Below are 26,463 nucleotides of genomic sequence, written 5' to 3'. Positions count from 1 at the left end.
CGGCATTTCAATCATAACCTGCGTCTCCAAAAATCAAGGAACAACTAAGCAGGAGACAAGATCTACCTGAATGAGAAAAGCAGCACTGTCCCGTCAATTTGTTCAATACATTTCATGCAGAAAGGTCAAACTTACTTCCTGCTACTGTATGCCATGATGCCCCATTTATGGTTCCATCTTCCTTGGCAAAATCATCTGTGTGACACACCCTCCTATTTGCGTCTGTCATGAGACGGTGAGTGGAGGCATAAGAGAATGCTAGCCAGCGGAAGACATGATCATCTGGCGTGGCGGTATACTCGTGAACTTTTGTGCTGTACCTCGTCATGTCAAATGGATATGTCACCACCAGTTCTCCTCCTTGTACATTTCCACCCAGCACAAAAGGAAACTTCTCCATCCAGGCAATCACTGCTCGTGTTTCAAGTGCAACCTGTAAAATCAATTCATCCCAATCAGAATCAGGTGTATTATCACTGACATATGTTGTAGAATTTGTTCTTTTGTGGCAGCAGTACAGTACAAACATACTGTATAAGAACATTCTGTTACAATAAATAAACAGATAGACAGATAGATGGTGCAAAAGAGAAATAATGAAGTGGTGTTCAAGGACCATTCAGAAATCTGATGGCACAGGGGAAGAAGCTGTTCCTAAAACATTGAGTCTAAGTTTTGCAAATTAGTTGGATGGATTATAGCGAGGTCATATGTAGAATGCATCTAAAAATGGATGTTATACTACGCGAACACTCTCTGCGAACAGCACTGGTATCTGACACGGAAGAGTCTGCAAACACTGATCTGCCTGTTGCTCAAGTCTGGGATCCTCACAGCCAAGGTGATTTTCCTCTTCCACATCAATATGTTTGTTTTTCTGTATGGTTAAGGACTCAGCAAGTAAACACACTCCTGGGAGATCTGAAATATCCATCTGGATCTATTGGTGTGTTAAGCCTCATACTCAGATTACCCATACTTTTTTACATATTATATTCATATGCTGTAACTTTGGGGAGTTTGGAAAGTTAGCACTCTCTGAACTTCTGTCCTCTTTTGTGACACCATAGAATCACAAAACGTTTACAAAACAACATGAGGCCATTCAGCCCATCATGTCTCTACCACAGGAACTGTTTAATTTCACTGACAAGCTCTTTCTCCATAGCCTTGCAAATTGTTTTCCCATCATATACTTTTACCAAGTTCCTGCTCGAATGCCACAACGGAATGGCCTCCATCCGTGGACACTGCACTCCAGATTCCAACACATACTGTGCATGTAAATGTCCCCATCCTTTGTTGACTTGGGTGAAGATTCGTTCTGCCAACCCAACTGCTAATCCATCCACATCACTCTTGTTGGTGGGCTGACTTGGAAGTTAACTCCATTTTGCACCTGTCTAAAACCCGCCAACTGTTATTCCAGCGATGGTGGCATTAAAGAAGAACAAATGGGCGTGAGAGTCAATAAAGTCAAGTCCATATAAAATAGGGGAGATGAAAAATAAATCGTACTGCTACTGTCGAGGAATTCTTCTGAAGCTTGGTTAGGAGCCACAAGAAATGCCAAGAAGACACTAACAGTAATATTTCAATAAAGGGAATATTTTCTGATGTGGAGTGACAGATATTTACTTCACAGCTGAAGGCCCCCATCATCCAGCATTGATTTACCTTGGTGCCATTTCTGTGTTTGCTCTCATGAAAAGGGGACTGTAAAATTGCGTCTTTGCATTTTCTAAACTGAATGCTGTTTCACTTGCCACAGGAGTATGCAAAACGAATTAGACTTTACAGAAACTATTTTACTGCTGACACTGGTGTGCACTTATGAGAATTTTCACTGCTTACCCATCTGTTTCACATTTACTTGGTAACTCAAGCTTTTGCATGCTAACAACTTGCAGGTGGACCATGCGAGGCCACTGTGCTCATATAATTTACATTGGATTGGTGAACAATTTGCAAGTCGAGCTGAAGAGTTTCATTTTGTGAACTTGAAAGAAAATTAATGAAACATAATTACAGAAGACTCCTTGCAAAGGAGATGCAACACATTTGAAGACAACAATACCTTGGCAGTTAAAACTGTTCTAGTCAGCAATGGCCACATTCTGAACACAATAAAAACATGTTAAATATTTGGATAATGTCACTGATGATATTACAGACATTGCATTAAATCCAAATTTTTACAATCCCCACATGGGTTAGCCAAGAGCTCTTTGTTACCATCATATTCTGACTGGATGAAAGAGCAGCCTTATATTAACTGGCTGCATTCTTCACTTTGATACTAAATCCCAAGTTACTTGTATTATTATTTTGTTGTCATTTCCAGGAGAAGACATCTTGGAAAAGCAATGAAGTGCCATTTCTCTAGGTTCCACTTTTGTATTTGAGCATTTCAAGAGAGGAACAGCAACTATTTTGAGGTTTTAATGGTTAGTAAAGTTCTCTTCAGTTCTTCACCCTTCAATCTTCAGTTCTTTACATAGTCAGATATGTAATTAAACTTCATCAGGAAAGGAAGGAACTGTATAAAGGAAAGCAAAATGGAATCAGTGCCATAGTAAAGTGGCCAAGAAAGAAAATGGCCCAAGATTTCAATGAGTAAGACAGAGGGGAGCAGAATCCACATAAAATGAAACAAACTTAAATATAACTAAAGTAGGACAGTGAATGATCTCTGACAGGACATTGTCAAAGGATACACTGTAATCGATCTATTATAGCATCATGTGAAATTTCAGGCAAAACCAAGAAAAGACCAGGCCAAAGTTTCAGGTCAATATTCCAGGTAATATAATGAAGGAAAATAAATGTTCCAACAGAAAAGGAGATAATTGAGAATAAGGGCAGGATAATGTTCTGTCTACCCATCAGAAAAAGCATCACAGGGAACAAGGGTGTAAGGCCAAGAAACACCGATGATAGAAAAAGATTCAAAGAACCTGAATAAATATAGCAAGATGTTCTCTAGTCACATGATTAAAAGTAAAACTACAAACAAAAGTAATGCCATTAAGTAATAGACAGGAGAAAACTGCAGTCACAGACAGCAAATTGTCAGGGATGTAACATAGCAACACAAACAAAATGCTGGAGCAACACAGCAGCTCAGGTCAGATTTCCAGCATCTGCAAAACCTCTTGTATTTAAGAAACGTAACATAATTACTTTGCTTGAATACTTACCATAGACACCAATCATGGAGATGACACTGGAAGATGAGACTAATGATTACAGAACAGCATTTAAAATAACAGGAAAATATTGAACAATAATCTAATTCAACCTATAAAACAGCTGGTTAAAGCAGCTTGCATCCATGCATTCTGAAAGAATTTAGGAAAGCGATATTATTACAAAAATTTAATAATTTGTTGGATAATGATGCAGTCAGGGAGGACTGGTATATGGTTCACATCATCCTTAGTTTAAAAAAAACAGGCTTAACAAGCAGCTTAACATCAGAAGCTAGAAGCAGCACAGCTGGGCGAAAATGAAAGAAGAAACAACAAACAGAAAGCTGTAATATGGTAATGTCAACATTTACACCAACAGGGAAAGTTCCCCTTAGTCAATAATGGCCCTTATCCTAATTGCTATTTTGATACCTTTAATCATGACGCCTCATTTGTGAAGGTAGTTGACAAGGGTAATGCAGCAGATATACTGTACCATAACAAATTAATGAATACAGTATGATCGTAACAAATTTGAGCACAGGTAACATAGCGGTCATCTGGCTGTCTAAAAGGTAGAATTCAGAGCGTGGGAATGAAGGATGATATTGAGATAAGACCATAAGACCATAAGACAAAGGAGCAGAAGTAGGCTATTCCGCCCATCGAGTCTGCTCCGCCATTTTATCATGAGCTGATCCATTTTATCCTATTTAGTCCCACTGCCCCGCCTTCTCACCATAACCTTTGATGCCCTGGCTACTCAGATACCTATCAATCTCTGCCTTAAAGACACCCAATGACTTGGCCTCCACTGCTGCCCGTGGCAACAAATTCCATAGATTCACCACCCTCTGACTAAAAAAATTTTTTCGCATTTCTGTTCTGAAAGGGCGCCCTCCAATCCTGAAGTCATGCCCTCTCGTACTAGACTCCCCCATCATGGGAAACAACTTTGCCACATCCACTCTGTCCATGCCTTTTAACATTCGAAATGTTTCTATGAGGTCTCCTCTCATTCTTCTAAACTCCAAGGAATACAGTCCAAGAGCAGACAAACATTCCTCATATGTTAACCCTCTCATTCCCGGAATCATTCTAGTGAATCTTCTCTGTACCCTCTCCAACGTCAGCACATCCTTTCTTAAATAAGGAGACCAAAACTGCCCACAGTACCCCAAGTGAGGTCTCACCAGCGCCTTATAGAGCCTCAACATCACATCCCTGCTCCTATACTCTATTCCTCTAGAAATGAATGCCAACATTGCATTCGCCTTCTTCACTACCGACTCAACCTGGAGGTTAACCTTAAGGGAATCCTGTACGAGGACTCCCAAGTCCCGTTGCATCTCAGAACTTTGAATTCTTTCCCCATTTAAATAATAGTCTGCCCGTTTATTTTTTCTGCCAAAGTGCATAACCATACACTTTCCAACATTGTACTTCATTTGCCACTTCTCTGCCCATTCTTCCAATCTATCCAAGTCTCTCTGCAGACTCTCCGTCTCCTCAGCACTACCGGCCCCTCCACCTATCTTCGTATCATCAGCAAACTTAGCCACAAAGCCCTCTATTCCATAATCCAAATCGTTGATGTACAATGTAAAAAGAAGTGGCCCCAACACTGATCCCTGTGGAACACCACTAGTAACCGGCAGCCAACCAGAATAGGATCCCTTTATTCCCACTCTCTGTTTCCTGCCAATCTGCCAACGCTCTATCCACGTATGTAACTTTCTTGTAATTCCATGGGCTCTTATCTTGTTAAGTAGCCTCATGTGTGGCACCTTGTCAAAGGCCTTCTGAAAATCCAAATATACAACATCCACTGCATCTCCCTTGTCTAGCCTACTGGTAATTTCCTCAAAAAATTGTAATAGGTTTGTCATGCAGGATTTTCCTTTAAGGAATCCATGCTGAGTTCTGCTTATCTTGTCATATGCCTCCAGGTACTCTGTAACCTCATCCTTGACAATCGACTCCAACAACTTCCCAACCACCGACGTCAAGCTAACAGGTCTATAATTTCCTTTTTGCTTCCTTGCCCCCTTCTGAAATAGCAGAGTGACATTTGCAATCTTCCAGTCCTCCGGAACCATGCCAGAATCTATCGACTTTTGAAAGATCATTGCTAATGCCTCCGCAATCTCCACAGCTACTTCCTTCAGAACACTAGGGTGCATTCCATCTGGTCCAGGAGATTTATCGAGCTTTAGCCTATTCAGCTTCCTGAGTACTTTCTCTGTCGTAATTGTGACTGCGCACACTTCTCTTCCCTGCCACCCTTGAGTGTCCGGTATCCTGCTGTCTTCCTCAGTGAAGACTGATGCAAAATACTTGTTCAGTTCCTCTGCCATCTCCTCATCTCCCATTACAATTTCTCCAGTATCATTTTCTATCCATCCTATATCTACTCTCACCTGTCTTTTACTCTTTATATACTTGAAAAAGCTTTTAGTATCCTCTTCGATATTATTTGCTAGCTTCCTTTCATAGTTAATCTTTTCTCTCTTAATGACCTTCTTGGTTTCCTTTTGTAAGGTTTTAAAGACTTCCCAATCCTCTGTCTTCCCACTAATTTTTGCTTCCTTGTATGCCCTCTCCTTAGCCTTAACTTCGGCTTTGACTTCTCTTGTCAACCACGGTTGCATCTTTTTTCCACTCGAAAATTTCTTCTTTTTTGGAATATACCTGTCTTGCACATTCCTCATTTCTCGCATAAACTCCAGCCACTGCTGCTCTGCCGTCTTTCCCGCCAGTGTCTCTTTCCAGTCAACTTTGGCCAGTTCCTCTCTCATGCCACTGTAGTTTCCTTTACTTCACTGAAACACCAACACATCAGATTTTGGCTTCTCTTTTTCTAATTTCACAGTGAACTCAATCATGTTATGATCACTGTCTCCTAAGGGTTCCTTCACTTCAATCTCTCCAATCACCTCCGGTTCATTACACAATACCCAATCCAGTACAGCCGATCCCCTTGCGGGCTCAACAACAAGCTGTTCTAAAAAGCCATCTCGTAGACATTCTACAAATTCTCTCTCTTGAGATCCAGTGCCGACCTGATTTTTCCAATCTACTCGCATGTTAAAATCCCCCACAATTATCATAACACTGCCCTTCTGACAAGCCTTTTCTATTTCCAGTTGTAATTTGTAGTCCACATCCCTGCAGCTGTTTGGAGGCCTATAAATAACTTCCATCAGGGTCATTCTACCCCTGCTATTCCTTAGCTCAACCCATAAAGATTCTGCACCTTCCGATCCTATATCACCTCTTTCTAATGATTTAATATCATTTCTTACCAATAAAGCCATGCCTCCCCCTCTGCCTACCTTCCTATCCTTCCGATACACCGTGTATCCTTGGACGTTCAGCTCCCAGAGACATGCATCCTTTAGCCAGGTCTCAGTGATGGCCACAATATCATACCTGCCAATCTGTAGCTGTACAACAAGATCATCCACCTTATTTCTTATGCTGCGTGCATTTAAGTACAACACCTTAAGACCAGTATTTGATACTTTTTGCTTTGATTTCACTGCAACTTTATTGCACTGCAACTCATCCCAATGGCTACACATTTGCCCCATCACCTGCCTGTCTTTCCTGACATCTTTACTGGTCACTTAGATTTATTTCTGTTTTCCCCTTCCTCCGCTCTATCATTCCGGTTCCCATCCCCCTGCCAAATTAGTTTAAACCCTCCCTAACAGCTCTATTAAACTTTCCCGCCAGGATATTGGTCCCCTTCGGGTTCAGGTGTAACCTGTCCTTTTTGAACAGGTCATACTTCCCCCAGAAGAGATCTCAATTATCCAAGAATCTGAAGCCCTGCCCCCTACACCAGTCTCTCAGCCACGCATTCATCTGCCTGATCCGACTACTCTTGCCCTCGCTAGCACGTGGCAAAGGTAGCAATTCCGAGATTACTACCCTGGAGGTCCTGCTTCTCAGCTTCCTTCCTAACTCCTGGAAATCTCTCTTCAGGACCTCCTCCTTTGTCCTATCTATGTCATTGGTACCAACATGTACCAAGACAACTGGCTGCTCAGCCTCCCCCTTTAGAATATTCAGGACCCGATCCGAGACATCCCGTACCCTGGCACCTGGGAGGCAACACGCCATGTGGGTATCTCTGTCAGGCTCACACAATCTCCTGTCTGTTCCTGTGACTATGGAATCCCCCACGACTACCGCATTTCTCTTCACCCTCCTTCTCTCCTGCACAACAGCGCCAGGCTCAGTGCCAGAGACCCGGTCACCGTGGGCGCCCCCCCCCCGTCTGGTCATCCCCCTCAACAGCATCCAGAACAAGATATTTGTTGCTGAGGGGGACAGCCACAGGGGTGCCCTCCACTATCCGGGCACTAAGCAGAAGATGGGAAATGAATTGCAAAAATTCACAGCTGGTGCTATAGTTATTTGTAATTAACAGTTTGGACTATGGAACCAAGTTCTAAATTTTCAAAGAGAAGGCAGCAAATGATGAGGAGGACAGCATGAGGAGATATTATAAATACAACATTTATAATTTAGAGCAGGAGCTCCCAGCATTTTTTTATGCCTTGGACCAACTTAATTAGGCAAGGGGTCCGTGGACTCCAGGTTGGGAACCCATAACCTACGGCAACACACACAAATGCTGGAGGAATTCAGCAAGTCAAGTGGCACCTATGGAGGGGAATTAACAACCGAAGTTTTAAACCGAGGCTCATTATCGGGACTGGAAAGGAAGGGGGCAGAAGGATGTTTGTAGATTATTCATAACATTGGAAAATAAATTCAGGCATAATTGCAGGTAAAACTTTTAAAGGAAACTACGAGCATTTTATTTGACTATATTGTACAAATCATTTAAAAATGTAACACAGGTCAATATGGAGTAAACAAAAGCAAAACAAGCATACATGTTTACTTCAAGAGATATAACAAGTTGCATTGAATCTTGGTTAGACTTCACTTGGAGTTTGGTATTGAGGCTAGGTCATTATCAAGAATGATATTGAAACACAGGAGAAGATGCAATAAATATACAGCAGATGCCTCCTGAACAATGAGGTCTAACTATTTTGGAAAGGATGAAAGGATCATCTCTATTATTTCAAAAAATAGAAGGCTTAAATGTGACCCCATAAAGGACCTCCAAATAATGAAATATTTTAATATGGTCGACTCAGATTCTGGGGTAGAAGTATCTGATAGCTTGTAATAATCAAGCACGTCACTAAAGTTTACTACTCTTTCAATGGACTGAAAACATACTTTCAGGTATCCTCTGTTTCTGAGCATATGCAGACTGGTTTCACCTTTTCCCTCTGACTACAAAATTCTCTTACTTTGGAGATGAAATAGCATCTACCTTCACCAAGGTTGAGAAGGCACCCAATATTGCAGAGAAATAGGAGGTAGTGATTTAATTAGGTGGGATGAAAATAGACAAGGAATTGGTTAAAAGGTTGGTAGTGCTTGATGTGAAGATCAGCTATTCAAGTCAAGATCTAATCAAGACTGCTGGAGAATAAATTAAAATGATACCCTTGGTCCAGGCAAGGATTGATGTGGCTTAAAAATACCCATAATAAAACCATAATCAACAGGAAGTATAATTTTATATAGATAAGCAACAAATTGTTGTTGAGGTGAAGTATAGCTAAGTTATGGTCCTTACTTAAAATGGCAGTTCCTAGCAATGGTATTATCATTGGTCTCTGAAGTGATAAACTACTTACTTATTTATTGCGATACAACATGGAATAGGCCCTTCGAGGCACTCTGCCCAGCAACCCCAATATAACCCTAGCCTAATCAAGGGACAACTTACAACGGTATCAACCTATCAACTGGTACGTCTTTAAACTCCTCACAGACAGCAACGGGAATTGAACTGGGGTCACTGGTATTGTAAAGTGTTGTGCTAACCACTACACTACCATGACACTAGTTCCTATAATTATATTAATTCATTTTTGTTTTGAACCACCTTAGGTGTCTGTACAGAACTACATATTGTAGAACAATGTTATGTCTAGTTAGATAAAAACCAGTCATGAGGCAATTTATGCTTAACCAAACTTACGGGTGACAGATGTAGAGAGTACATCTTTATCTGTTCACAGGACCATATTTTTTACATCGTGTCTATCCCAAGCTATTCAATGCCATCTGTTTATTAAGTGGAAACAGTCTCAAGTGCAGGCATTGAAATCACCACAGGGTAGATTCCTCAAAACCAGTGGGAGCATAAACCCAGCTCTGGACTTACAAACTGCATGCAAGCTGTTCTCAAAAAGATGCTTCAGTGCTTTTCACTTCCACTTTCTCAACCATTGCTGGAGTCCCAGCTCCCCGTCAGAGCAGCAGCTAAATGTTATTCCTTTAGGCAGTCATCTATTCAGAGTGACTGAGAGTGGTGCTGCTATATGAAAGGAACACTTAACCACTAACTCATCAGGTCAAGCAGCATCTGTGGAGGCACAGTGATCCTGATACAGGGTCACAACCTGAAATGTCAGCCACCTCTTTGGTACTACAGAAAGACCATAAGGCATACTAGCAGAAATAGGCCATTCATCCCATTGAGTCTGCTCTGCCACTCATCCACGGCTGATTTATCATCCCTCTCAACCCCATTCTCTTGCCCTCTCCACAGAACCTTTGATGCCCTGACCTAAGAAGAATCTATCAACCTTTTGCTTTAAATATACCAATGATATAGCCTCCACAGCAGTCTGTGGCAATAAATTCCACAGATTAACCTCCCTCTGCTAAAAGAAATTTCTCCTCATTTCTATTCTAAAATGAAGTCCTTCTGTTATGAGGCTGTGCCCTCTGGTCCGAGGCTCCCCCAGTACTGGAAGCATCATCTCCAGTTCCACTCTACCTAAGTGATCAATAGGTGTTGATGAGATCCCTCATCATTCTTCTAAACTCTAGTGAGTAGAGGCCCAGAGCCATCAACTGCAACTCATCGATTAACCCTTTCATTGCCAGGATCATTCTTGCAAACCTCTAGAGCTTCACCAATGCCAGTACATCCTTTCTTAGGTAAAGGACCCACATTTGCTCACAATACTCCAAATGCAATCTGACCAATGCCTTATATATTCTAGTCCTCTGGAAATGAATGCTAACTTTACATATGCCTTTCCTACTACCTACTCAACCTGCAAATTAATATTTAGGGAATCCTGCATGAGGACTCCTAAGTCCCTTTGCACCTCTGGTTTCTGAATTTGTTCCCTATTTATAAAATAGTCTATGCCTTTATTCCTTCTCCCGAAGTGCATGACCATACACTTCCCAATACTGTAATCCATCTGCCACTTCTTTATCCATTCTCCAAATCTATCTACATACTTCTGCAGACTCCCTGCTTCCTCAGCACAACCTGCCCCTCCATGTATCTTTGTATCATCCTCAAACTTGGCCACAAAGCTATCAATTCCATCATCCAGATCACTGACATAAAACATGAAAAGGAGCAGTCTCATTACTGACCCCTGTAGATCACCCTTAATCACCTATGCACAGATACAGCTCAATCCACTGAGTTCCTCCTGCAGCTTGATTTTAGCTCCATATGCCAGCATCTGCAGTATTTTATGTCTCTTTTTAACAGCTTTCTTCTTGGGATGAGTTATTTTAACTGTAATCTCTGTAATCTGGATCGAATTAAGAAAATGTAATGTAAAAAAGTCACTAAAGGCTTCAACTTTAATGAGATGGATATTTTATTTCTATGGGTGACCCCTCCCCCCCAACAAAAGACTAGTTTGAATAATTGGAAATTCACCCTTATGGAATTTGCATAAAAACTGGAATAGGGAATAAAAATGCACTCTTAAGAAATTTATGAAAAAAATAGTAGAAAAACCACAAGATTTTCAATTGCATTTCAATTACATAGATGACATAGTTCCACATTAAAGAAAATCAAGATATAGACCATTTTCAGTTAATGCACTCCCACCCACCACTCCCCCACGATAATTTGGAGGTTTCCTGTACTCAGTTTGGTTCTGTTCTGTCCCCTTGCTGGAAATGAAATCATGGGAGCATAGAAAAATAAAGTGTTTGTGGGGGAGGGGGGAGAGGATGTGGGGGGGGAGAGGTGTGAAGGTGGAATATATGTTACTGTTTACATCAATGGTGCTGAGGCTGAGGGGTTGAAAACACTAAGATCCTGTCCTAGTCCAACCACATTGATGCCATGGCCAAGGAAGCCCATTACTGGCTCTGCTTCCTCAGGAGGCTAAAGAAATCCCCTTTGACCCTCACCAACTTTTATCTAAGCACCACAGAAAGCTTCCTATCCAGATGCATCTTGGCTTGGTGTGGTAACTGCTCCCCCTGACGCTGCCAGAAACTGCAGAGAATTTCGGATGCAGCTCAGCACATCACAGAAACCAGCCTCTCCTCCCTCGGTCTACATTTCTCAGTGCCTCAGTAAGGGAGCCAACATAATCAAAGACCCTGGAATTCTCTCCTCTCCTACCCCCTCCCATCAGGCAGAAGATACCAATACCTGAAAGCACAGACTATCAGGCTCAAGAACAGCTTGATTCAATGTTATAAGACTACTGAGCAATCTCAAGCATGGACTCTTGACTCCATAATCTACATGGTTGTAGTCTTGTACTTTATTGTCTGCCTGCACTGCACTTTCTCTGTAACTGTGACACTTTATACTGCATTCTGTTATTGCTTTCCCTTGTGTAACTTCAATGCACTGTTTTACTGGAATTATCTGTTTGGATGGTGTGCCAAACAAAGCTTTTCAATGTTCATCAGATATTGACAATACTAGACAGGTTTACCTGCTTAGGTCAGGTGGTGGGGTGGAGATACGTCTCTACCAAAGGTGGTGTAAGGCGCTCCTTCCCTCCGCTAGCCAGCAGGTCACCCTTGGACAAGGTGTAGCACCTGCTTATCCCCCTGATCAGGGTCACATGAAGCCTTAAGAGCAGGCGGTGGATGGTCGTATGAGCAGCTGGTGCATATCACAAGTCCTAGTTATGTGACCACTGATACCAGACAGACAACCTCTGAGGAGTATTGACGATGGCTGGGGTCACCCATCCTGTGAAGACACTGCCCAGAAGAAGGCAATGGCAAACAACTTCTGTAGAAAAAATTTGCCAAGAACAATCATGGTCATGGAAAGACCATGAATGCCCACATAATATGACATGACATAAAACGAATGAACAAACCTATTTAGATTGGAACAGAAGGCCATTTGGCCCTTCAAGCTTGCTCTATCATGCCATATGATTGTAACTGATCCTCAATCTCAATGCCAAGCTTTCTGCTCTCTCTCCATAGCTCTTGATGTATTTTGTGACTAAAGGTCATGAAATAATCTTTATTTACTTACAATTTATCAGCATTGAAAAATTACTTTATATATGACTTGTGTGTATATGGATGACTCACAGTGGCGTTTTTGGATAAATACCACTCAGGGATTGGTAGATGGTGATTGTTCACTTTCTTATACCCCCATCTGCGTTCTTCAGCTTGCCAAAAGACAGAATTGAGATCAGGAAAGTTGTGATTGATGTCGATACCATCGTGAGTCCAACGTCCCAAAGACCAGCCTGCCAATTCTGAACCCTGAAACGCAATACAGAAAGGATGAAATATTCAAACACAAGCGACAGGAAAACTGCAGTGGTTTTACTTGGTATGAATGGCTGGAGAGAGTAACAGTAACAAGAAGGTAAATGTAAACTCACCATCTCAAAAGATTTCTCATAACCATCAGGATTAATAGAAGGTAACAGATGAATCCTCGTCTCCTCTACCAGATGCTTGATTCGTGGATTTCCTGCCAGGTAGGCATGGCACATGAACTGCATCAGTAAGAGCAGCAGCTCACGCCCAAGCACTTCATTACCACGAGCTCCTGCAGAGTAATGGAATTCAGGCTCCCCTAGTTCAAACACATCAAAAATTACTTCATACACAACAAAAACATACAGACCCACAACTTACCCCAGATTGATTCAATCTTCCTTCCTCAGCAATACAATCAAAAGGCTACTTCATCCAATAAACTCTTATAAGTAAAAAGAAAATACACTGGATTAAGTTTCGGAAAAGATAACTGAGTCTTCCTTTTTATTTTGTGTTCTGACTGAGTGATTCTTCATCCGCTTTCTCCATTGTCATCTATTTCAAAACCTTGTTATGCACATTGTCATGTTCAAGGACTCTTCATCTTATGTCTTTGATATTTATTGCTTATTTTTTTTCTTCTCGACTTGCACAGTTTGTTGCCTTCTGTACACTGTTTCTTTGCCCTGTTGGGTGTGGTCTTTCATTGATTCTATTGTTTCTTTGATTTACTGAATATGCCCTCAAGAAAATGAATCTCAGGGTTGTATATGGTGACATATACAGTATGTTCTTTGATAATAAATTGAATTTGAACATCAAATGCCTAGTCATGTGGGTAATTGGATCTTAGACTCACTGATTCCTCCAGTTTGTTTTGAACCCCTTTTCTTCAAGGCTTGTTCCTTTCTACCTCTGAGAGATTTTTTTTTGAGTCTTCCTTGAAGTACAAATAGCAGTTGGGCTGAGATGACTTCACTGGAAACTTACAGCATAATTACACGAAGACAATACTGAACTTATGCCTTTTGAAAGCATCGGCAGTCTGATTGCGAGCATGGTGGGTAACTTAACATGTTTTTTTTAACTGCACCTCCATCTGCTTATTACTACATTAAATTGACTTTGTTATTTGTAATTTTTGATTCTTTCATTAAAAAGCTGTTAATCTCCCCAGATGCTTGTCACAATAAAATTATATTTTCCATGATAATGCTAAAGGGCAGGGAGTGGTGGTCACTGTCCCCCAGATGCTCACCCACTGAGAGATCTGTGACCTGACCCGGTTCATTACCTAGTACTAGATCTAGTATAGCAATTCCCCTAGTCGGCCTGTCCACATACTGTGACAGGAATCCATCCTGGACACACTTAACAAACTCTGCCCCATCTAAACCATTGGAACTAATCAGGTGCCGATCAATATTAGGGAAGTTAAAGTCACCCATGATAACAACCCTGTTATTTTTGCACCTTTCCAAAATCTGCCTCCCAATCTGCTCCTCTGTATCTCTGCTGCTACCAGGGGGCCTATAGAATACCCCCAATAGAGTAACTGCTCCCTTCCTGTTCCTGACTTCCACCCATATTGACTTAAAAGAGGATCCTGCTACATTACCCACCCTTTCTGTAGCTGTAATAGTATCCCTGACCAGTAATGCCACCCCTCCTCCCCTTTTTCCACCCTCTCTATCCCTTTTAAAGCACTGAAATCCAGGAATATTGAGAATCCATTCCTGCCCTGGTGCCAGCCAAGTCTCTGTAATGGCCATCATAATTCCATGTGTGTATCCAAGCTCTCAGTTCATCACCTTTATTCCTGATGCTTCTTGCATTGAGGTACACACATTTCAGCCCTTCTACCTTACTGTCTTTACACCGTTTATTCTGCTTCTCTTTCCTCAAAGCCTCTCTGTATGTTAGATCTGGCTTTACTCCATGCACTTCTTTCACTGCTGTCTTGCTCTGGGTCCCATCCCCCTCACAAATTAGTTTAAACTCTCCCAAACCATGCTAGCAAACCTACCTGCAAGGATATTGCTCCCCCTCGAGTTCAGGTGCAATCCATCCAATCTGTACAGGTCCCACCTTCCCCAGAAGAGATCCCAATGATCCAAAAATCTAAAACCCTGCTCCCTGCACCAACTCCTCAGCCATGCATTCACCTGCCATCTCCTCCAATTCTTACCATCACCGTCACGTAGCACTGGCAGCAATCCTGAGTACGCCACCCTTGAGGTCCTGTTCTTCAGCCTTCTGCCTAGTTCCCGAGACTCACACTTCAGGATCTCATCCCTCTTCCTGCCTATGTCGTTGGTGCCAACATGTATCACGACTTCTGGTTGCTTTCCCTCTCGTACCAGCATGTCGTGCACCCGGTCAGAGACATCTCGGACCCTGGCACCCAGGAGGCAACAAACCATGCGGTGTCCTTCTCACGTCCACAAAATCTCCTGTCTGCTCCCCTGACTTATGGTTATTATTCTACAGATGATTGATTATGCCCGCTAGAAAATGTATCTCAGGGTTATATATGGTGATATATATGTACTCCGAACTTTGAACTTAGATTTATTTTTAAGTAAGTGAAGCCTCAGTTCAATCTGATTTCAGCAACATTTATTTATTTATTTAATGAGATACAGCATGGAATTGGCCATTCCATCTCTTCAAGTCACGCCTCCCAGCAATTCCCCACTGTAATGCTAGCCTAATCACAGGACAATTTATAATGACCAATTAAACCCTCTACCAGTATGTCTTTGGACTGTGGGAGGAAACCCACATGTCCCAGCGGGAGGTCATGCAGACAGACTCCTTACAGGCAGTGGCAGGAAATGAACCTGGATCGCTGGAGCTGTCAAGCATTGTACTAACCACAATGCTACAGTGCTGCTCAACTCAGAGTGAGGTCAATTAATGTTCCTTGCTGCATTACATTTCCTGACATTTGCTCCTTGGGTGATCTTGTGCAAACGCGCTTGATAAATGTTCCTCTGTCATGTGGAAATAAGATTTGTTATTGTGGCCTGGGAAGGAAGAAATGGGCTTGCACCTGTACTCGGTGTGAGTTAGACAATCTCAAGATAATGAGACAGAAGGGGGACATTTCCAGTTTTCTTTTATTGTTCAGTGTGAGAGCAGACAGTTACTGCTCAGCTGAAATTATGGGTCTTCAGTGGCCTAATTTCCTCGAAAGAGGTCAAAGCAATACAGAAAGGAAATTGGTTAATAGTTTCAGAGGCGCAGGGATGCTCTTCCTCACACAAATAAAGCACTGCTAACTGCAGCCATGAGGCCTGTGCCTGCCACCTGTCTCCCAGGAGCAACCAGCAGGTCAGTTTGATTCTCAGTCAGTGCCTAATTGGAGACCTATAGCTCCATGATTAATTGCAAGTAAGCTCCACATCATTTGGGTAGCTTGATCAAACAGCCTGTTTCATCTTTATATTCTGAATTCTACTCCCTTCACATTTTAATCACATCCTCAGCTGCCACGGAACAGCTGCCAGAGCTGGGTTCTTGCTTGTGAGCAGACTAGATCAGCGGCTGCTAAGGATGTTGCCCGGACTTGAGGACCTGGGTTACAGGGAAAGGTTGAGTAGGTGAGGACCCTATTCCCCAGAGTGGAGGAGAATGAAGGGATGTTTATGAGGGGTATAGACAGGGTAAATGCAAGCAATTGTCTTCCCCTGAGGTTAGGTGAGACTGGAACTTGAGGTCATAGGTTAAGTGTGAAAGGTGAAATATTTAAAGGGAACCAAAAACACGAGGAAGTCTGCAGTCGCTGGAAATCCAAAGTAAGGCACACAAAATACTGGTGGAACTTAGCAAGTCCGGCAGCATCTTTGGAAACGAATAAACAGGTAACGTTTCAGGCTGAGACCCTTCTTCAGGACTGAAAAGGAAGGGGGAAGATGCCAGAATAAAAAGGTTGGGGGGAGAGGAAGGAGGATAGCTAGAAGTTGATAGGTGAAGCCATTTGGGTTGAAAAGATAAAGGACTGGAGAAGAAGGAATCTGATAGGAGAGGATAGTGGACCATAGGAGAATGGGAAGGAGGAGAGGACCCGGGGGATGTGATATGTAAGTGAAAAGAGGTAAGAGGCCAGAGTGGGGAATAGAAGAAAAGGGGAGGAGGAGGGAATTATTTTTACCGGCCAGATTTGGGAACAGCTTTTTTCCAACTGTGACAAGACTGCTGAACAGATCCTGACCTGGATCTGGGCCGTACCCTCCAAATATCCGGACCTGCTTCTCGGTTTTTTTGCACTACCTTACTTCACATTTTTCTATTTTCTATTTATGATTTATAATTTAAATTTTTAATATTTACTATCGATTTGTAATCCAGGGAGCGGGAAGCGCAGAATCAAATATCGCTATGATGATTGTACGTTCTAGTACCAATTGTTTGACGACAATAAAGTATAAAGTATACCGGAAGGAGAAATTGATATTCATGCCATCTGGTTGGAGGCTACCCAGACAGAATATAAGGTGTTGTTCCTCTACCCTGAGGGTGCCCTCATCTTGGCACAAGAGGAGACCATGGACCAACATGTAGGAATGGGAATGGAAATTGGATCTAAAATGTTAGGCCATCGGGAAGTTCCGCTTTTGGCAGATGGAATGGAACTGCTCGATGAAGTGGTTCCCGAATTTAAGATGGCTCTCACCAATTTAAAGTGAGCCTGAGGGGGATCTTCTTCACTCAGAGGGTGATATGAATATGGAATGAGCTGCAGGTAGAAGTGGTGGATGAAGGTTTGATTTCAACATTTAAGAAATGTTTGGATAAGTACGTGGATGGATGGAGCATAGAGGGCTATGGTCCAGGCGCAGGTCAATGGAACTTGGCAGAATGTCAATTCAGCATAGACAAGATGGGCTAAAGGGCCTGTTTCTGTGCTGGAGTGCACCATGCCTCTCTGACTCTAAGAAACACTTGGGTATTGGCCTCATCTCTTAATACCTTCTTGGATTGTACTGAGAAATGAGGCTTGAGCTGATTACCAAGTCTGAGATCTAGCCCACTTGCTGAAAGACAGAATAATTCTATTTCGGTGCCAAAATGTAAAAAAGTGATAAAATGCTTGTCTGAATCAAGAGGCCATTGCCTGCACGTGTTCAGATGTTTTGAGGAATTTATTGCAGAAACGGTTTTCACATATATTTTATATTTAGGGTATTTCGAAGGCAAGCAATAATTCTGTCAGTGTACAGCCAAGCAATATCTGTGGTAAAGAAAGCATTTATCTTAGAAAAGGAATGAAGCTGTAAATCTTACCAACTTCATGTACTCCTGGATTATCAGAGATTTCGATGGCATACAGTTTCATTCCTTGATAGCTCTTGCCAATGTTGTAGATCCTGGTGATGTTTGGACACTGCTCATTAACTATCTTCATCATCTATTCAACAAAATGTACAATCACTGAGAATAAGTGGTTGGCTCTGACAACATCACAGGTTGCAAATTCCATAGAGTGAAGACAGAATATTATTCTTTCAGATTTTCTCCTACAACTCAACCAAATGCTCTCTTCTTGATGCTGCCATCAAGAAAAAGGTTCAGAAGCCTCAGGACCCACGTCACCAGGATCAGGAACAGTTATTACTCCACAACCATCAGGCTCTGAACCAAAAGGGATAAATTCACTCAACTTCAATTGCCCCATCATTGAAATGTTCCCAGAACCTATGAACTCATTTTCAAGGACTTTTCATCACATGTTCTTGATATTTCCTGTTTATTTATTGACCCGGCTCTGGGCCGAAGCCTCCAAATATCCGGACCTGCCTCTCGGTTTTTTTTGCACTACTTTACTTTCCATTTTTCTATTTTCTATTTATGATGTATAATTTAAATTTTTAATATTTACTATCGATTTGTAATCCAGGGAGCAGGAAGCACAGAATCAAATATCGCTGTGATGATTGTACATTCTAGTATCAATTGTTTAGTGACAATTAAGTATAGAGTATAAAGTTATCTATTTATTGTTACTATTTCTTTCCTTTTTGTATTTGCACAGTTTGCTTTCTTTTGCACACTGGTTGAATGCCCAATATGGTATGGTCTTTCATTGATTCTGTTAAGGCTATTATTCTATAGATTTATTGAGTATAACCACAAGAAAATAAATCTCAGGGTTGTATACATATATGTATTTTGATAATAAATTTACTTTGAACTTTGAAATTGTGTTTACTCTGAAACTGCTTCTGCAGACTAACATTGCCTTCAAACAATTAGGATGGCTACTAAAATGCTACTAGGCAGGATGGGACAGTGGCACAGCTAGTAGGGCTGCTAATCCAGTGGCTGCTGCATCCCAGCCCCAGAGATCTGGGTTCAACCCTGACCTCCAGTGTCATCTGTGTCGTATTGCGCGTCCTCCTCGTGGAGATTGCACACTCTCCGTGTAGCTTTCCGCCTAATGCTTCAATTTCCTCCCACGGCACAAACCATGCAGAACGGTAGGTTAAATAAATACAGTAAATTGTCCCTAGTATGTAGACGACTGACAGAACTTTCATGGTTGATGAGAAAGAAGGGAGAATAAAATAGGTCAGGGGAGGATTAGTGTAAAAAAAATGCTTGATGGTCAGTTTTGTCACACTATTGAAAAAATTGTGATATGGTGTAAAATTCTCTTTCAGGGATTTATATGAAAAGAAAGTAAATAAATGCAAATACTCCTTCAACTTGCGTGTTTTGCACAGAAGATGTGACCGATTTCAAGAAACGCAACATTCCTCTCTGTGCACAGCACTGCTTGCACTCAAAGGTAAAAAAGCAAAATGGAAACTTTTGAGGGCAAACAGGGTGAAAGAGACAGACGGGAATCCCTTGGAAGAGAGGAGCAGCATCACAAAGTTGATATTCCCTGAGGGAAGTGGGAGTGAATTTAATAGGATTTGATAACTAAAAGAAATCTACTAATATTCAATATTTAAAATTTTTAAAAAACAAAAATGCTAGAGATATTAACCTGGTTTCTCTTTCATGGATGCTGCCTGATCTGCTGAAAATTTCTATTTTTATTTCAGATTTCCAGCATCTATAGCTTTTCAAATTTTTTCTTCTAATCAAATGCATTACCTCTTCATCAATATATGAATGATTCTAACTATGTCCATTTCGGGCAGGGGTTAATTACACTACTGGAAAAGTTTTGGCTGCCCTCACAATGCTGTTCTAGAACAGGGGTTCCCAACCTTTTTTAAGCCGTGGACCAATACCATTAATGGAGGCGTCTGTGGATCCCCGGGTTGGGAACCCCTGATTTAGGAGCATTGTAGTTTAGGAGATACGAAGAAAGAGGTTTAGGGAACTATTCCAGGGATGAGTGATACCAATCATGTGAATAAATTCAAGTAGCACAGGTTTTATCTTCTTAGAAAGAGGTAGAATAAGATGAATATTGACAGAATTGTTTAAAAACATAATAAAGAGAAACAATGTTTTACAGCTGAAGAGTTGATAACAAGACTCAGATTACTCTATTGACCAAAAAAAACGTGAAACGAGAACATTGTATCCTGAAGATAATGAATATTTGGAGTTATACGGCAATTCATAAGGGAATTAGATAACTATTGGGGAAAAAAATTACAGGATTGTGTAGCACAAGTGAGGGTGTGAGACTAGGTGGATCTGAATCAAATATCAACATAGCATCTTTTGTTATATGCTACATCTTAATTCAATGGCTTTTTGGATTTTTAAAAATTATCTTGAAGGTTTTGACTTGAATGTCATGTTTTTTGTCACTCAAATTAAAGTTCTATTCCTCATGAACTAATCCAATATATGAATATAGGAAGGCCTGTCATCTGCAGGCCTTCCCTTACAAAAGTTAAAGGTAGAACTCACTAAAACAGAGGGAATATTTGACATGTCCATTATATTCAATCCTTTATGCATTTGTATAAAGAAGTTAACCAGTTCTGGTTGCAGTTAACAGTTTACTTAATGTTGTTTAATGGGATCATACTGTGACTAGATTTTGATGTCAATTTAAACTGATGCCTAAAGCAGATGATTATTAAGTTAATCTTGTCATGGTTGTTATAACATTGCCTTTTTAGTGTTGGTATATATTGTGATCAGCTACGAGCAAATGTTTCAATTTTTTAATATCTTTTTGCACTGTGGTGAGGTCACTCAGCAAACCATGCTTACATAAAGAAATTTGTTTTTATTATTCAACGTCTATGAAATTATGTTTTGTCACATTGCAGAGAAAATTAAATTTAATTGCTTCCAATTAGAAGTATTCATATCACACTTATATATATGAAGTTTTTCAGAGAGATAAAGCATTCAATTCCTCTTCACAGTGAAAATCTGGGGCTCACCTGGATCCATTCTGCTAAACGGCATCTCTTAATGCTTAACAGATCAACTTAATGAACAGATAAAAAGGTTATATTTTGCTCTTGCTAACTGGATCTGAACAAATTTCAGATGTCATTATACATTGTAATCAAAGCCACCATAGGATTCTTTTTGATACTTGCAATGGTTATGTGCATGATTAAATACCCTGAGATTACAGTGCGGATACTGTTATGGTGATCAATGTTAGAATGCCAGGATTATTGCTTTAATTTCACCTGGAAGCATACTCATGCTATCAACATGAGGTAGTTCAAAACATCAAAAAACAAGTCTGGATATTATCCTTGTTATGGATTAACTAAATTAATACTGTTTTTGTGAGAGTATGCACATGCACTTATGTGCATGCAGGAGAGGAGAGGTGCAGTAATGTGCAAAACTTTGTTTACTGACTACAAATTAATTTGTGTGCCATTTATTTTACAGATAGGTGAGCCAATATAAAGGGAATGGTGTTCGGTTAGCCTCTAAATCAGTTGGAAACTACAATTACATGGAACGTGCCAGGCAGCCAGAAGTTCAGCAGCTTGGCGGTGAACCTTTGCAGGTTGCTAAAATGCTTAGAGGATGCAGTGGAATAAGTCCATTTATCTAATACACCGCAGGACAGGAGATGTGTTCAGTAAAATGCAACGATTCTCACACTTCACAATGCAGAGAATAAATCTCAGGCGCTTCGTTTAAAACAATGTGCTGATTCTCATTTCCTCAATAGCTTATATTCAAGATTAATTCCTGTGACAAAAGTCTTTCCAAGAGTGAATTATTGAGTAGCCCTTTGTTCATTAAATTTTAGGATTTTGCACTGATAATATGTCATCCGACTATAATGAAATCCCAGAGATTCAGCTTCTGGTTCACAAGATGATGATTTCTGCATTCTTCTAAAACTCACTGGGGTCCCAGTTCCCACATTCCCCTAAAAATCAGTGGGCTTCAGATCCCATACTCCCCTGAAACTCACTGGGGCCCCAGATCCCACACTCCCCTGAAACTCACAGGAACCCCAGTTCCCACAATCTCCTGAAACTTTCTGGGACCGCAGTTCCCACGTTCCCCTGAAACTCACATTCCCCTAAAACTCACCAGGGTGCTGATTCTCACACTCCTCTGAAAATCACTGGGATTCCAGTTCCCACACTGCCCTGACAATCACCTGGGCGCTGATTCCCACACTCTCCTGAATAGCCATGGGAGATTTCAACATGCAGGTCGATTGGGAAAATCGACCCTAATGCGTGGGGAAATCAGGTTGGAAATGGATCTCAAGAGAGTGAGTTTGTTGAATGCCTACGAGACGGCTTTAGAGAGCAGTTTGTCGTTGAGCCTTCTAGGGGATCACCTATACTGGAATGGGTGTTATGTAGTGAACTGGAGGTGACTAGGAACCTTAAGGTAAAACAACCCATAGGAGGCAGTGATCGCAATATGGTTGAGTTCAACTTGAGATTTGATTGGGGTAAAGTCTGCTGTAGCAGTATTTCAGTGGAGTAAAGCAAATTACAGTTGTCTGAGAGAGGAGTTGGCCAAGGTAAATTGGATGGAGATGCTGGCAGGGAAATCAGCAGACCGTCAATGGTGTGAGTTTCTAGGAAAAAATGAGGAAGGTGTAAGATAGATATATTCCAAAAACAGAGAAATATTCAAATGACAAATTAGTACAACCGTGGTTGACAAGGGAAGTCAAAGCTAATTTAACAGCAAAAGAGACAGCATTAAACAAAACAAAAATTAATGGTAAGAAAGAGGATTGAGAAGTTTTTAAACCCCTACAGATAGCAACTAAAGGAATCATTAGGAGGGAGAATATGAAATATGAAAGCAAGCTAATAAATATAATCAAAGTGGATAGTAAATACTTCTTCAAGTATGTAACAAATAAAAGAGAGATGAGAGTGGATATAGGACTGCTAGAAAATGAGGCCAGAGGGATAAGGAGATGGGAGATGAACAAAATGAGTATTTTGTATCAGTCTTCACTGTGGAAGACACTGGCAGTGTGCCAGCTATTGAAGGGTGTGACAGAAAAGAATTGAGTGTAGTTACTATTACATAGGAGAAGGTGCTCAAAAATCCGACAGCCTTCAGGGTACATAAGTCACCCAGGTCAGATGAACTACACGCTAGGGTTCATAAAAAGGTAGTGGTAGAGACTGGGGAGGCATTAGTAATGATCTTTCAAAAATCATTGGACTCTGGCAAAGTGCCAGGGGACTGAAAAATTGCAAATGTCACTCCACTCTTTAAGAAAGGAGGAAGGCAGCAGAAAGGAAATTATGGACCAGTTAACCTGACCCCAGTGGTTGGGAAGATGTTGGAGTCAATTGTTAAGGATGACGTCATAGAGTACTTGGAGACACAGGACAAAGTCAGCATCGTTTCTTAAGGGAAAATCTTGCCTGATGAACCTGTTGGAATTCTTTGAAGAGATTACATGTAGGATAGATAAAGGGGATGCAGTGGCTGTCGTATATTTGGACTTCCAGAAGGCCTTTGACAAGGTACCACACATCAGGTTGCTTACCAGATTAGCAGCCCATGGCATTACAGGAAAATTACTGGTATAGTTAGAGCATTGGATGATTGGTAGCAGGCAGCGAGTGGGAATAAAAGAATCCTTTTCTGGCTGGCTGCCGGTGACTAGTGGTGTTTCACGTGGGTTGGTGTTGGGACTGCTTCTTTTATACTGTATATCAATGATTTCGATGATGGAATAGATGGCTTTGTTGCCAAGTTTGCAGATGATGCAAAGATTGGTGGAGGGGCGGGTAGTGTTGAGGAAACAGGTAGGCTGCAGAAGGACTTAGACAGATTAGGCGAATGGGCAAGAGAGTGGCAGATGAAATACAATGTTGGAAAATGCATGGTCATGTATTTTGGTAGAAGAAATAAATGTGCAGGCTATTTTCTAAATGTGGAGAAAATCCAAAAATCTGAGATGCAAATGGATTTGGGAGTCCTTGTGCAGAAGTCTCTATAAGGATAACCTGCAGGTTGATTTGGTGGTGAGGAAGGCAAATGCAACGTTAACATTCATTTCAAGTGGTCTAAAATACAAGAGCATGGATGTGATGCTGAGGCTTCATAAAGCACTGGCGAGGATCCTCTTGAGTATTGTGAACTGTTTTGGGCTTCTCATCTGAGGAAAGATGTGCTGTCATTGGAAGGGGTTCAGAGGAGGTTCACAAGTATGATTCTGGGAATGAAAGGGTTATCATGTAAGGAACATTTGATAGCTGTGGGTTTGTACTCGCTGGAATTTAGAAGGATGAGGGGGCTCTCACTGAAACCTTTTGAATGTTGAAAGGCCTAGACAGAGTATATGTAGAAAGGATGTCACCCATGCTGGGTGGCGGGGGGGGGTGGTCTAGGACAAGAGGGCACAGCCTCAGGACAGAATTTAGAACAGAAATGCGGAGAAATTTCATTAGCCAGAGGGTGCTGAATTTGTGGAATTTATTACCACAGGCAGCTGTGGAGGCCAGGTCATTGGGTGTACTTCAGGCAGAGCTTGATAGGTTCTTGATTGGACATGGCATCAAAGCTTATGGGGAGAAGACCGGGGAGTGGGGCTGAAGAGGGGAATAAAGGATCAGCCATGATTGAATAGCAGAGCAGGCTCGATGGGCCAAATAGCCTAATTCTGCTCCTAGGTCTTATCATTTTATGGTCTTAAACCCACTGGGATCCCAGTTCCCACACTCCAGTGAAAATCACCTGGGCGCTGGTTCTCACATTCTCCTGAAAATCGCCAAAGCCCCAATTTCCACACTCCCCCGAAACTCACTCAGGACTCGATTACAATACTCCATTGAAAATCATGGAGGCCATTTTTCTTGAATGTCAATAGGTTCACCAGAAAATGCATTACCCTATAACAGTGATTCCCAACAGGGGAGGTTATGTTTTGTAAAGGAGCATTAGGGGAAATAAAAGTCTTCGGGGGGTCGGGGTGGTAAGCAGCATGCTAACTTGAGGGACAAAACCTGACGTACTGTGTCAACTCGCTACCATCATCAACATCCAAAAAGCATTCCCTGTTTATGTCGATTTTTCATTTTAATTTAGCCCTATTAACAATGGAAAAATACATATGGTATGATCTCTATGAGTCTGAAGGCAGTGAAGCCTTGAATTCCAATCCTGCTAAGAAATTTAAACTACTGAACGTGTGTCAATACAGTGTTACATATCTGGAGTATGGTTTTATTCTGTTCTCATCAGATCAGCCATGCCCCACATGTTTTATTTGCAATACTGTACTGTCCCATAAAGCCATGAAACCATCAAGATTGCAGGAGCACTTCCGTAAAAGACACCCTGAAAAGTCTACTTATGGTGTTACTCAGTTCCAGAAGATGAAAGAAGCATTTGATAAACGTTGCACACTCAAGTCATTTGCCAAGAAAGGTGAAAATGACCTTGATAGTAGTCTCATTGCTTCTTATAATATTTCCAAAATGATGGCAAAGTGTGGAAACTCTCATACAATTGAGGAAAGATTAATAATGCCTATGTGTATCAGAAGTGCTCACCACTGTTCTCAAAATGGATACCAGTATTTTAAAATCAGTTCCTCTGAGTAATAACTCTGTAGCTCACCATATTGATGAAATTAGTGGACATTGAGCATCAACTATGCTCAGAGCTACAAAAAACAGAATTTGGGATACAGCTGGATGAGTCAACTGTGCAAGACAACAAGGCATTGCTAACGGCATACATACGGTTTATCAAAACTGGAAAAGTTTACGAAGAGATTCTCTTTTGTAAAATGTTAAAAACAAATATCAAAAGAGAATCAATCTACAATGAGCTCAAAATGTACATTGAGAATAAAAGTATCCTGATTAGGAACATGATTTCTTGTGCAACAGATGCAGCACCATATATGACGGGTTGCTATACTAGTTTGGTGGAATTTATGAAAAGAGAAATTCCAAGTCTGTTTGCAATCCTTTGTGTAATTCATTGTCAACATAGCACAGACAAAAACCTCAGCCAGTGACCTTTTTCAAGCACATTCGTGTAATATCTGCTATCAACAAAATTAAAGCTTATCCATTAAATAGCAGAATATTTTGCCAGTTACGCCAAGATAACAAAGAAGAGTTTGAATGGTTGTTTCTTCATACTGAAGTGCATTGGCTGTCAAAGGGCTGTTGCTTAAAACGTTTCTTTGATCTTTTTGACGCTGTAGTTGAAGGTTTGCTCAAAGTCAACAAGAGCTTGGGAAACAAGA

The 26,463-nt window shown here is 41.2% G+C and overlaps 1 protein-coding gene across 2 annotated transcripts in view; it reads right to left on the bottom strand.

Annotated features, from left to right (window-relative positions):
• The window catches only part of cpxm2 (carboxypeptidase X (M14 family), member 2), a 212,292-nt gene that overhangs the window by 35,372 nt on the left and 150,457 nt on the right, over positions 1 to 26,463 (bottom strand). For both annotated transcript variants that reach the window (XM_072239466.1, XM_072239467.1), the window contains 4 exons: positions 18,102 to 18,225; positions 12,932 to 13,128; positions 12,630 to 12,809; positions 136 to 433 (listed from right to left, as the gene is read on the bottom strand). In XM_072239466.1, coding sequence (XP_072095567.1) covers positions 136 to 433; positions 12,630 to 12,809; positions 12,932 to 13,128; positions 18,102 to 18,225 — 799 coding nt within the window. The remainder of the gene's footprint in view (positions 1 to 135; positions 434 to 12,629; positions 12,810 to 12,931; positions 13,129 to 18,101; positions 18,226 to 26,463) is intronic.

Source organism: Mobula birostris, chromosome 21 (assembly GCF_030028105.1).
Source record: "Mobula birostris isolate sMobBir1 chromosome 21, sMobBir1.hap1, whole genome shotgun sequence".
In the NCBI taxonomy this organism is placed as follows: domain Eukaryota; kingdom Metazoa; phylum Chordata; class Chondrichthyes; order Myliobatiformes; family Myliobatidae; genus Mobula; species Mobula birostris.
Note: the sequence above shows the minus strand (reverse complement) of the source record. Positions and strands in the feature narration are given on the sequence as shown.